The sequence below is a fragment of the Phyllobates terribilis genome, unplaced genomic scaffold (assembly GCF_046119375.1).
Source record: "Phyllobates terribilis strain yellow unplaced genomic scaffold, ASM4611937v1 Scaffold_9__5_contigs__length_417890890, whole genome shotgun sequence".
In the NCBI taxonomy this organism is placed as follows: Eukaryota; Metazoa; Chordata; class Amphibia; order Anura; family Dendrobatidae; genus Phyllobates; species Phyllobates terribilis.
The window spans coordinates 334,000,193-334,013,708 of NW_027362769.1; the positions used below are offsets into that span (position 1 = coordinate 334,000,193).

Here is a 13,516-nt window from a genome sequence, read left to right on the forward strand (position 1 = left end):
GAAGACTGCTCCACCATCCTCCAATTATATCTTGTATGTTCAAGGCTCAAACACAAAAGAGAACCTAAATAGCATGTTAATTCACTTTTCTTTCATGTAGAAAATCACAAAAGCAGATTATGAAGTTGTGCTAAGCCTATAGAATAAGCCAGCCTGAATGTGTACACAGACCTGAGGCTTCCATTTAATCCTTCTATAGAAAAATCAGTCATTATGCCGGCCGTCTCCAGCTCGGGACAGCTGAGGTGGAGGTGTTTGTCGAGGGCAGAAACGGGCTCATGTTTAGCGGTCTGTATTTGAAAACTACATTTGGTCAATGGAAACTTCAGTAAACCGGCCGCACCCTACCCAGAGCCGGCCGCGCCCTACCCAGAGCCGGCCGCGCCCTACCCAGAGCCGGCCGCGCCCTACCCAGAGCCGGCCGCGCCCTACCCAGAGCCGGCCGCGCCCTACCCTGTTTTTGTCCCTCGACTGTTCTGAGAATTGCTGTTGCGTGACATGTCGCCATATAGTACTTGCCCACCTCTGACACTAGGACCACCCCATCCAAAACAGGTAACACCCACTTGTCGGTTTATATTTTATATCTATATTTCTCCTGCTTCCATAACAGAGGAAAGACCAAACAAAAACGTCTTTTTCACGATGACACCAAATAAGAGCTGGCCATGCCAGCTGGACGCCTGTGCCGTTACAACACTTGTAATCTGACGGACTGCGCTAGGAAGAGTTGAATTTTTGTTTGCAACCCATTTTTGACGTGAAGGAAATGACAAACCAGGCTTGTTTGGTAAAGAAAGAAATCCAGAAAAAGTTTGAATTTTTACATAAAAGTCTGCTCCAATCTATGGGTGACAGCGGACGAGTAGCCAGAAATTTGGTTTTGTGAAGTAAAACTGCTGGTAGAAATAGTGGTGGTGGTCTGGGCACCTAGCTCATCAGCGACACGTCCGTATTTTGGTCATTATTTTGCAGCTGTATTTTAGGTCCAACATACGAACAAGGTACAAATCCTTCCATTACAACGTCTCATTGATTATGCTTTGGCTTACAAATACTTATGCACATTATGGAAGTGTGAATGAGGCTTAAGTGAAATGTGCCAGGAGTCGTATATTATGAGGGCATCACCTGAATACCATTCATGGCACCATTTCTGCATTATACATTATCATCACTATCAGATCTTATACACGTTTCTTCCTCTTTGCTGTCTATGTTGCATGATTGTAACTTCTCTGTAGATAACGCATTTCCCAATAATAGACACTGGGCCCTTTTTTTTTGCGATATTACATCACTGAATTTGTCAATCTGTCAATTATCTATAAATGTCCACTTAAACCTGTCACCAGGTTTTTACTCCCGCATCTGCAAGCAGCATGATGTAGGGGCAGAGACCCTAATTTCAGCGATGTGTCACTTACTGGGCTACTTGCTGTAGTTTTGATAACTGGCAGTTCTCTGAATGCTTTGTGCTGTATAACCACGCCCACATCACCAATTGCACTGTGCATAGGCAGAAAGCTGCCAATCAGTGGTGTAGGTGGGGTTGTACAGAGAGTGGCACATCTGCAGGAGATAAAACAGTGATTTTATCAAAACTGCAGTAAGTGACACATGCCTGGAATCAGGGTCTCTGCCCCCTCGACATGTTGTTCTCAGATGGAGTAGAAAACAACCTGGTAATAGAAAACCTTTAAAAAGGGACTGTCTCCAGAAGAAAATCCTGCTTAGCACAGAAGGCTGAAAGGGGATCTTATGGCTATAGGTTCGGTTTCTCTCACCCCTATAGGAAGCCGCTCCAGGCCATACATACATACATACAATCCACAGCAGCTGAATCACATCACAGGGTTCATTTCTCTGATCAAAATATATAACTTTGGATGTTATTTCCCCCCCCATCTGATAAATGTCCAGCTCTTGTAGTCTGACTAACTAACAGAACCAGCAAACATATAAAGTCTCCTAATGTTTGCACTATTCTGTTTGCTCCCAGCCACACCTTAAGCCAGAACAGTTCATAGGAATTATATTCGTAAGATCAGATTCACTTCTATAAATTCTAAAGGGGATTGAAGGAAACCAGTCAACAATTATCAACACCCTAAACCAGACCTGGGCAAAGTGTGGCCCCTGGGTCACATCCGGCCTTCTGGCTGCTCTAGTCCAGCCTGCAGATTGAGACAGCCGAAAAGATGAAAATACTGGCCTACGAGTCGCACCATGGTGCTTCCTTTCCCTACCTGATATCCCAATTTCATCGGTATCTGCATCCTCAGGATGCAAATAGCAGTGCATATAACGGTGGAGGAGGGAGCTGCCAGATGCAAATAGCAGTGCATATAATGGTGGAGGAGGGAGCTGCCAGCTGCAAATAGCAGTGCATATAATGGTGGAGGAGGGAGCCGCCAGCTGCAAATAGTGCATATAATGGTGGAGGAGGGAGCCGCCAGCTGCAAATAGTGTATATAATGGTGGAGGAGGGAGCCGCCAGCTGCAAATTGCAGTGCATATAATGGTAGAGGAGGGAGCCGCCAGCTGCAAATAGCAGTGCATATAATGGTGGAGAAGGGAGCTGCCAGCTGCAAATAGCAGTGTATATAATGGTGGAGGAGGGAGCCGCCAATGCAAATAGTGTATATAATGGTGGAGGAGGGAGCCGCCAGCTGCAAATAGCAGTGTATATAATGGTGGAGGAGGGAGCTGCCAATGCAAACAGCAGTGCATATAATGGTGGAGAAGGGAGCCGCCAGCTGCAAATAGCAGTGCATATAATGGTGGAGAAGGGAGCCGCCAGCTACAAATAGCAGTGCATATAATGGTGGAGGAGGGAGCCGCCAATGCAAATAGCAGTGCATATAATGGTGGAGGAGGGAGCCGCCAATGCAAATAGCAGTGTATATAATGGTGGAGGAGGGAGCCGCCAGCAGCAAATAGCAGTGCATATAATGGTGGAGGAGGGAGCCGCCAGCAGCAAATAGCAGTGCATATAATGGTGGAGGAGGGAGCCGCCAATGCAAATAGCAGTGCATATAATGGTGGAGGAGGGAGCCGCCAATGCAAATAGCAGTGCATATAATGGTGGAGGAGGGAGCCACCAGATGCAAATAGTAGTGTATATAATGATAGAGGAGGGGGCCGCCGGCACCTTCTTCCACCATTCAGTGTGTGTGACTGACAGCAGACGCAATGCAGTCACTATATTGCGTCTGCTGTGCGGAGTGTATTTGCACACAGAAAAAGCTATAGCAGAGCGCAGGGTGAATGGGAGCGAGGTGAAGATGTGTTTTTTCGGTTTCTATGTGTGAGTGTGTGTGGGATGTGTGTCTGTATACAGTAGGACTATGTGGGGGCTTATACGGTACAGAGGGGACTGTGTGTGAGCTCAGTGTATATAGGGAGCCGTATGGGCTCATACGGTATATAGGGGATTGCCAGCATACTTAATTCTGTCATTATGTGATACAATATTAATATAAAATAATATAATTAATATTAAAATTGAGAAGAATTCATGTGCAGCCTATTGGTTCGTCCTTCCACAACAGTCATGTTCTCTAATGTGGCGTCTTGGGAAAATTAATTGCCCACCCCTGCCCTAAACTGTTATATAAGAGGGGGTGGGGTGGGTAGAGAAATTCAGACATACAGTAGCAATAATAAAAGTCGACATTTGCAGATTACTTTCCAATTGTCAGCTGAGCGTTTTTTTTTTCAGCTGGCAAGTGAACGGCGATTTCAATGACAGACCCTCCCATTTGGGCTTGATTGACATTTATGACAGCGCCTGTGTCATCCACTATTTTCGGTAAAGAGATGTCAGTCAACTCTAGATGGGAGTGGTTAATGCAGAGATCGCAGGACTCTTGCCTGCTGAGAAAAAACGCTCTGCGGACACTTGGAAATTATTTTGCATACGTTTTATTCCCATTAGGTATTCTTTTTTCCTGCTGGTAAACATGGATAAGACATGAAATGTCTTTCTAGCCCCTTCTATAGCGGTTTAGGGTCATCAATATGTTAATGGCTTTACTTTAAAAGGGTTTATCCATCATGATAGGCTATTTCTATGCACCTTGCTTGGACCCTTACAAAGCGGCAACAACTGCTAACAATGACGCTCACTCTGGCTCACTGGCCATTTATTTCAATAGACATATGTAATTCCGCACAGCGAGCTGTAGGAAGCCTACAGGGGGGTATCGTTAGGTTTCTTCCCAGATTTGGGTGTAGAAGAGACGCTGCATGTACGATCACCCAACAGGCCCCTATCCGACTTACACAAATGCTACATGTGCATGGGCAAAAGTGGTCGCACACATGACTTACCCAGGTCCTTAGAGACTGGAGAGACTTTGGACATTTCTCCTATCTTGGCCACTCCGTCATAATAAGCTTTTCCTGCTTGTACCATTGCTGTAAGGAAAAAAGAAAGAGTAAGTCAGACTGGATCCAAAATATCAATTCATGACCACGTTCAATGCAATCACATTTCTGCAGCACAAATTACTTCTAGTACTGAATCCAGGACTATTCCAGTAAGGATTGGTAGCTACAAACTGGCGAATACTGCCGCTCCAGTCAGTATCGGGTAAGCAGCCATTATCATGGGGGCCGATAAGAGGCCTCAGAAGCCGTGACAGAGGGATCATAGTCATACAGCCGAAATCAAGAAGCGGTTGTCTAGTCACATAGCCGCGCGGCCTGCTGCAAGGTGGTATCGATGATACAGGAGAGGGGAGCCTCAGGCTGTTGTGTACTCTGGGCCCGGGACTATGATCACGCTCAGTTTACAGTATATGCACAGGGAACGTTCCTGACACCTACATCAAGGGCTTATATGGGCCATTAAATTACTATTGTTTATTTTACTCAATTATATAGCGCCATTAATGCCACAGCACTTCACAGAACAAAATTGGCACTGTCCCCATTGGGGCTCACAATATAGATTGTCTAGCAGTATGTGGAGTGATGGAGGAAACCCACGCAAACACGGGGAGAACATACAAACTCCTTGCAGATGTCGTCCTTGGTGGGATTTGAAACCAGGACCCCAGCGCTGCAAAGCTAACCACTGAGCCAGCAGCACATCTCCCTGTGTAGGTATCGATGTTACTGGAGAAAGTAGCCTTAGGCTGTTGTGTAGTCAGGGCCTGGGGCTATGATCAAACTCAGTTTACAGTATATGCACAGGGAACGTTCCCGACACCTACATCAAGGGTTTCTATATGTGCCATTAAATTACTACTGTCGGCAGCACATCGCCCCGTGTAGGTATCTATGATACTGGAGAGGGGAGCCTTAGGCTGTTATGTAGTTAGGGCTTTGGGCTATGATCACGCTCAGTTTACAGTATATGCACAGGGAACGTTCCCGACACCTACATCAAGGGTTTATATACGTGCCATTAAATTACTACTGTCGGCAGCACATCGCCCCGTGTAGGTATCGATGATACTGGAGAGGGGAGCCTTAGGTTGTTATGTAGTTAGGGCTTTGGGCTATGATCACGCTCAGTTTACAGTATATGCACAGGGAACGTTCCCGACACCTACATCAAGGGTTTCTATATGTGCCATTAAATTACTACTGTCGGCAGCACATCGCCCCCGTGTAGGTATCGATGATACTGGAGAGGGGAGCCTTAGGTTGTTATGTAGTTAGGGCTTTGGGCTATGATCACGCTCAGTTTACAGTATATGCACAGGGAACGTTCCCGACACCTACATCAAGGGTTTCTATATGTGCCATTAAATTACTACTGTCGGCAGCACATCGCCCCGTGTAGGTATCGATGATACTGGAGAGGGGAGCCTTAGGCTGTTATGTAGTTAGGGCCTGGGGCTATGATCACGCTCAGTTTACAGTATATGCACAGGGGACGTTCCCGACACCTACATAAAGGGTTTATATATGTGCCATTAAATTACTACTATCGGCAGCACATTTTCCAGTGTTAGAGGACGGGCGGCTGACGACAGACACACTCCATGGGGACAGAATGATAGTATTAGCGATTATGCAGTCTTCATACAGTTTATGTGAACGGCGACATAGACTAGAGCTGAGCTACTTGTATACAGTCGATGGGTACTCATTTTTGGCTCGAAATGAACCCAACAAAATGCATCTCTCATATCTCAATGTTATTGGATAACACTAGACTATATCATAGGATTATGATCAGTAATGGTGGGACCCCTGCAGACCCCAGAAACGAGGGAACAGAGGTCCCTTTGACCTATTGTTTTGCACAGCTATGCTAATAGCGAGGAAACTTGTTTGATTCAAGGACATTTAGTAAATTTGATAAACCTTACATCCAGACTTAAAAGGTCATACCCAAGATAGTAACTTATCCCCTATCCTATGGTTACGGGATCACTTACTGATCATTGGGAGTCTGATCACGAGATTGGGGCTCTGGAACCAAGTTCTACAGATTGCCATTTTGTACATAATGGAGGTACACATGCTTGACAACCACACCATAGGACTGCTGGAAATCCATTATTTTCAAGATGGGGCTCTGTTGAGCCCAATTCTCTGAAACATGTGGTCTGTTCCTCTGGTGACCATTGATGTATCGCCTATCCTATGGATGGGGAATAACGTATATGGTTATTCCCAAAATATTAACATGTAAATTGGTGATTGAACAGCAATACCAGAAACAACCCGTAGACCTTTCTATAAAAAAAAAAAATTGGACCCACTTGTTTGTTCTACAAAATCCCCTATAAATTTTAACATTCTCTAAATGGAATAAATGGGGACTTCACAGTGTAACATCTCAATAATCTGGTGAGGATTGCTTTACTCAGCAGTCATCTACCTGATGAGTTACAGCCCCCTGCACGTGAAGCATGAAGGAGAGGCGAGGGGGGACAGCCGCAGATCATCCGAGCGGACTACACCGTGAACCAGAACATCTCGAGTCTAGCCCTAAGGAAGAGCAAAACTCTTGAACACAAGCAATCTGCGCTATATAATGGGGCCCAGGCTTCAAGTGTTATGTTTAAGGAAAAGAAGCCCGTCCTCAAAGTTTTTATTATACTTGACTTCTCCCACTCTGGAGATCCATGGAGGTTTTAACATTGGGGACCAGGGTAAAACGCGGCATTTATTGGCATTTTCCTGCCCTAGTCTTGCAACCGTAGCAGAGAAAAGTTCTACCATTGAACCACAGATTCCCACGACTAAAGAAACCTTGTACTTTTTATATACATGTCGGGCATTGTATGTAAGAAATAATCGTTAAATGTCTGGTCAAAGGAAAAACAATGCAAAAATCAGGAGTGGAAACCCCTGCACCCTCGGTGATGCTGCATTATGCATATGCTCCGATACATTACATGTCACTAGTCCTAGCACTGAGGACCACACAAGGAAATGCAGCCTCCGGTCCATTCATTTTCCCAGGCTCGATCACACGATTCTTACAGCTGACATTACAATCCACGCTGCAGCCATAAAACATTTAACAGGCAGATAAAAAGAAATGAAATAAAACAAGTCGATAAAACAGAGGCACCGGGATAATGAAAAGTAAATGCTTCCTCTTCAAATATAACACACACACACACACACACACACACACACACACACCAGGTAGCCTGCAATGATGGGGTTGGGACTATGGGCGCTAACCAGGTCGCTAGAACTAGGGGCAAAAAATTTTTCATTTATTTCTATTTTTTACAGCAGTTATGCTATTCATATTTCATATTTCACATCTATATACTCAGTGTTACAGTGTGCTACTTTATTTGTTCATTTCGCTAGAACTAGGGGCGACCTAGTCTATCCCTGTCCCCCGATTACTCCTGAAGGTGGAGATGCCGGGTTCACATGCCTTGCTATGCTCCTATATCAACCCTTATCTGTCCCTTCCCCCACCCAGGGTAGTGGGAAGCTGAAGTGTATAGGAACACACTAACCAGACAAACAAGGGAAGACGGACAGGGATAAATGAAAATACCAACCATACAAAATACTCACACCAAACAAGAGAGTGGGACACAGGGGAGTTTAAGGAAGGAGAAACCAAATAGGAGAGGATGAGGGATGTTCACAGAGACAAAACTCCAAGCAACAATCTCCTGAACAATCTCCAAAAGCCAACTCCAACCACGAACTACACCTCCAACTTCAGAACCAGCCTGTAAAAACTAACACTGGCAATCCCTAAGTGCCAGAGGCCATATATAGCCAAGGGGAGTGGCCAACACTGAACAGCTGAGAAAATCCAGGTAGTAAAGCTCTAGGAAATTCAACTGAACAGGTTAACCCTTGCACTGCTAGCAAGGAAAAAACCTGCACTGTTTAACACAATGGAGAAGTACTTCTAACCAGTGCAGGAGTTCATGAAACCAGACCCCGCGGCATTCAGGCCCCACTCTGTTGCAGTATCCCCTCGACAGTCAATCACATGCCTTGGGCTTCAAAATTACAATAGTTCATCCAATACATGTGAAGATATCTTGTTCAAAGCTGAAAAAAAGGATGTCTAAGAAAGTAATTCCAGGAGAAGAAAAAAACATATTCCTATTTAAAGACAAGGAAAGACTTAAAGTCTACATCCCAGTCCCGGCTAGGAGAATTTTCTCATGCTGCACCAATACTCTGGAGTGCGCTACCGTGGAAGATCAGATGAATTCCCAACATCAACAGTGTGGGGCTACAAAGGGTTGTTTTTTTCAAGCAGCTCCAAAATAATCCTCAAACACACTTGGACATCTTTCTGTTTTTTTTCCACTTTGCTGGTCATATGAGGAGGTTTTTGTTCCTGAAGAGGTATTAAAAAAAAACCTGGTGTGGGGGGGGGGGGGAGGGATATCAGTTCTTTGAAGTGGATCCTGAAGGAATTCTCTCCAAACTAGGCAATCAAAAAGCTGAAAATTAAAAATCAAAATTGATTTACAGAAGTTTTCAAAACTGTTTCAGGAAAAGAAAAAGTCCAACAAAGGAACAATTTCTAAAGTGGTTTCTGGTGGAAAAAAAAAAAATCAGATTTGTCAGTCTCAAAAACCTTATAACCTTGGATGTGCCCTAAAAATAAAATCCGCATTTTAGGAAAGGCCATCACAATCACTAATCCTATTTCTCCCCACCTATATTATTCCTAAGAACTCTATTTTTTACAAACAGATTGCATTTTCTACATCTGTTAGGATTCAGTATTGATGCACCCACCAAATACCCTCTGATTAGCATTTAGGGCAATGTAACGGAATAGCTTCCTCTATACAGATACCTTCCTTGCTGGGAAAGAAGGGGGTAGAGTTATTCAAGCTGGCATAATTCAGCTCCGATAGGACAACCTACATATATCCAAAACTATTCAGACCAATGGATGAGATTTCCATACAATCAGATTGGCCCCATGGACAAATAATTTTTCTGCAATCCATAACTATATACAGCTGGAGCAGTAATGTGATCTACGGCACACTCATTGGGATAAATCCGGATATGTAAAGCCTTTTCTTTGCCTCCTATATATGTGTATACTTTATGTAAAATATATCATTTGTCTTCAGCACATATAATGCACACCTGAATGCTCACATTTTGGGAAGACATCCAGAATTACAGGTGAAAAAATAAATATTGTCTGTCTAGGTGCACTGACCAATGAGACATTTACATATAACCAAGCATGCAATGCCGAGAAGTGAAGAATATGTAAACCTAGGAGGTATCGCTAAGCCACGTAAAGGGGCTTGTTAGTACGTAGGGAAGGTTGTCATACATACAGGGTGGCAGTTTAGGACAGCTATCAGGTTCCTTTTAATGCCATAGGCTTTATGCCCTGTAGGCCTCCCCGATGATACTGCACGATGGATAAGCATCTTCACGTATTTCTCAGCATTGAGGACATCAGAAAATGGGCAACGTTGAGGATGATAAACTCAGTGGTTGGCCAAGGCAACTAGTGTCCAAAGAAGTCTCTTCAGAAGTGATCTTCATCGAAGAATTGTGGCCAAAATCCAGACCTCTGACATGTAAACAAGGGCAAGTGACTCAACTATGCTTGGAAACATAGAAACTGGGGTGTGGAAAATTGGCAGCAGATGCTCAGGACAAATTAGTTAAAATATGAAATATTTGGTTATAACATAAGGCAGTTTGTTTGATGAAGGGCTGGACAGCGTTACAAAAATGAGGGTCTGCAGGTAACAGTGAAGCATGGTGGAGGGTACTTGCTAGTTTGGGACTGCATTTCAGAAAATGGAGTTAGGAATTTGGTTAGAATTAATGTTGTACTCAATGCTGAGAAATATAGGTAGATCTTATGCAGTAAAATGAGGGCGATGTCTGACTGGCAGTATATTTGGGGTTGTTGTCCTGTTGCCGATTAAATTTGGAGCCAACGTAGTTAAGAAGTCTCTTCAGCGTGAAAGAGAACAAGAAGTCCTGGAAGTAATAATATGGCCCCACAGAGCCCTGATCTCAACATTGAGAACCTGGGAGTACATGAATAGACAGAAGAATTTACACAAGCAGACATGCACAGAAGATCTGTGGTTAGTTCTCCAAGATGTTTGGAATAACTTCATGCTGAGTTCCTTCAACAACTGTGTACAAGTATCTAGAAGAAGTTATGGGAAGCAAAGGGAGGTCACAAATCGTTACATAGATTGAAAAAAAGACCTTGATCCATCAAGTTCAACCTTTCTCCACCAATTATTACATTTGTCGCTAAATTATCCACCAGCAAGGTATACCAGCCTGGCAAATGGAAGTCAACTATGCTCTGCTGACTCCACAATTGCAGAGTCCAAATTTCCTTTGGCATTAAAAACAACACAAACACTGTGCGCCGGTAGTGTCATGACTTGGGTTTCCACATCCTAGCAGATGCATGCAGCCTTACATCACCAAGCACAATGCTAAGTGCTGGATGGAGTGGTGTAAAGGTGCCGCCACTGGACTCTAGAGCAGTGGAAACGTGTTCTGTAAAGTGACAATTCAGGCTTCTCTATATGGCATCTGATGGATGAGCCTGGGTTTGGCAAATGGCAGAAGAACGTTATTTGCCTGATCACAGGTGGCACAATGTAGAGTTGAGATAATGCTTTGGGGTTGTTTTTCAGGGATTAATCCCAGCCCCTTAGTTCCAGGGAAAGGAATATTTTGAACAAATGAATGTTTCCACTTAACTAGGAATCAATTTGAGGAAGGTTATTTTCTGTTCCCCATGACTGTGCCTAGCGCACAGGTCATAAGTACACCGTTGGGTGAGCTTGATGTGGAAGAACATGACCGATCTCACACAGCCCCGACCTCAACCCCTTTGGGATAAACTAGAACAGAGATTGTTAGCCAGACCATCTCATCCACCATCAGAGTCCGACATTACAAATATTCTTCTAAATTATTTAGCAAAAATTCCTACGGACCCCTCCGATTCCAAAATTTCACACAAAGCCTTCTCAGAAGTGTGGAAACTGAAGAGACTAAGACCATATTAATGACTGGATTTAGGATGGGATGTCATACAAGCTCCTGAAGGTGTGATGTGGAGGTGTTCAGATACTTTTCTCCATATAGTGTATATGCTTTATCAATGTTTTTTTCCAGTGACTAGCATGGTTAAGCAATATTGCATCTGTGGCTGGATCTTGGAACGGAAATCTCTAGTTCCCTAGGTTAGTACATGGAGAGTGATAGCTTGACGTTTTGGAACATTCAGTAAAGATAATTATTTAATTGTACTAAAAATCTAAAAATGTCCCATTACTCTAAAGGGCATAATCTTAAAATAAGTGAAATTCTCCTAACCCCCCCCCATCCCAGACAATAAGGATCTGTAGATGGTTATTTTAGAAAGTCCTGGCGAGAAGCTCTGTACACTTAATCTATGTACAGCGCGCGACTTCGGTACTTGATACCGCACATCACATTTCATGCCGCTACCTATCTGAGAGCACAGGACGCCATCAATTATGCAGAGCGGCTTTATTAAGCTCTTTCCGTTTTGCACACAAGTTTTGGGTCTAAAGGGGAATCTTCTTTTCTCTACTTCCAGCTTTAGAAGGCATGGCGTGTGATGTGGTTGTCCTATATCCATCGGTCTTGACCAATAATTTATGGAGTATGGGGTCCTCCCGATTTCCTTCCCTTCGGAAGCAGACGTCAGGGGAGATAAGGATCAGGCAACAGGATCTTCACTGCCTGATCCTTTTGTTTTCTGTGAGACAAGCTGCCGCTAGATGTCTCTGGTAGAGCTTATTCCACTTCTACTGCGATCACAGGCATGCTCGGCCAAGGAGAGTGTACGTGTGTGTGGAACGGTGGGAAGAGATGGCAGTCAACCGAATGTCCATACAACAGCTACCCAAGGTGAATGGCCGGTCTTTAGGTCCCCATACGGAATACATTTGGAAGAGCGTCAGGATCGGACAACAGTCTAATGTGTATAGTGGCATCCTGACTATACCTCGGCAGAAGATGTCGGGAGAGAAGGATCAAACTGTTGGAATTTCAATGGCCGATCCTTTAATTCGGTGGAGATACAGTCTGAGCCGAGTGACCTTGTCTTTTGCTAACACTTTTTAATATGTCCTGGATGGTGATGTCTAAATAAAATAAATTTGGCTGTCTATCAAGTAAACCTTATCATATTTTAATGAACGCTTGTAAAATGCATATATACAAAGATTTCTCGTTATCAGGACACTCTTATCGTGGTTGAAGCACTCCGATTATACACAGAGGTGCCCGGTTATGATAGTAGTCTGCCTTGTAAAAGGGACATTACTTGGATTATTGTGGTCAGAAATAACCCTACATGCACCTAGATCTGATGATCACAGGAAACCTCTTTTAAAGGGATTTCCTGTCCTGGGCATTAATGAATTATCTTTAAAATAGAATCCTAGAATGTTAGAATTGGAAGGGTCCTCCAGGGTCATCGTGTCCAACCCCCTGCTCAATGTAGAATTCACTAAACCATCTCAGACAGAAGACTTCCATTTTTAGGAGAACTCACCACCTCTCGTGGTCGCCTTTTCCACTCATTGATCACCCTCACTGTCAAAAAGTTTTTTCTAATATGTATCTTCTCCCTGTCAGTTTCATCCCATTGCTTCTCGTGTTTCCATGAGCAAATGAGAAGAAGGATGTTCCCTCTACACAGTGACATCCTTTCTGATATTTGTAGACAGCTATTAAGTCTCCTCTTAGCCTTCTTTTTTTGCAAGCTCAACATTCCCATATACCGTATATTCCGGCGTATAAGACGACTTTTGAAGACTGAAAAATCTTCTGTCTAGTCTGGGGTCGTCTTATACGCCGGTAATGCTTTTAAACTTTCAGAAATTGACATGCGGGGATACTCTGGGGGTGTTAATAAGCTGCCGTGGCCGTATCCCTGCCATGTCGGAGTTAATATAAGGTGGAGGGAGTTAAAATACGGCGGCGGTAGGTCCAGACAGTCAGCGCTTCTGTGCTGAAACTGACACATCGCTGCGTATTCCCAGCTCCGGACACAGCGCAGGGC

General features: G+C 44.0%; 1 protein-coding gene across 2 annotated transcripts in view; it reads right to left on the minus strand.

Moving 5' to 3' along the window:
- BAIAP2L1 (BAR/IMD domain containing adaptor protein 2 like 1) overlaps nucleotides 1-13,516 on the minus strand; it is a 91,154-nt gene that overhangs the window by 47,225 nt on the left and 30,413 nt on the right. For both annotated transcript variants that reach the window (XM_073648010.1, XM_073648011.1), the window contains exon 3: nucleotides 4,336-4,422. In XM_073648010.1, the coding sequence (XP_073504111.1) occupies nucleotides 4,336-4,422 (87 nt within the window). The remainder of the gene's footprint in view (nucleotides 1-4,335; nucleotides 4,423-13,516) is intronic.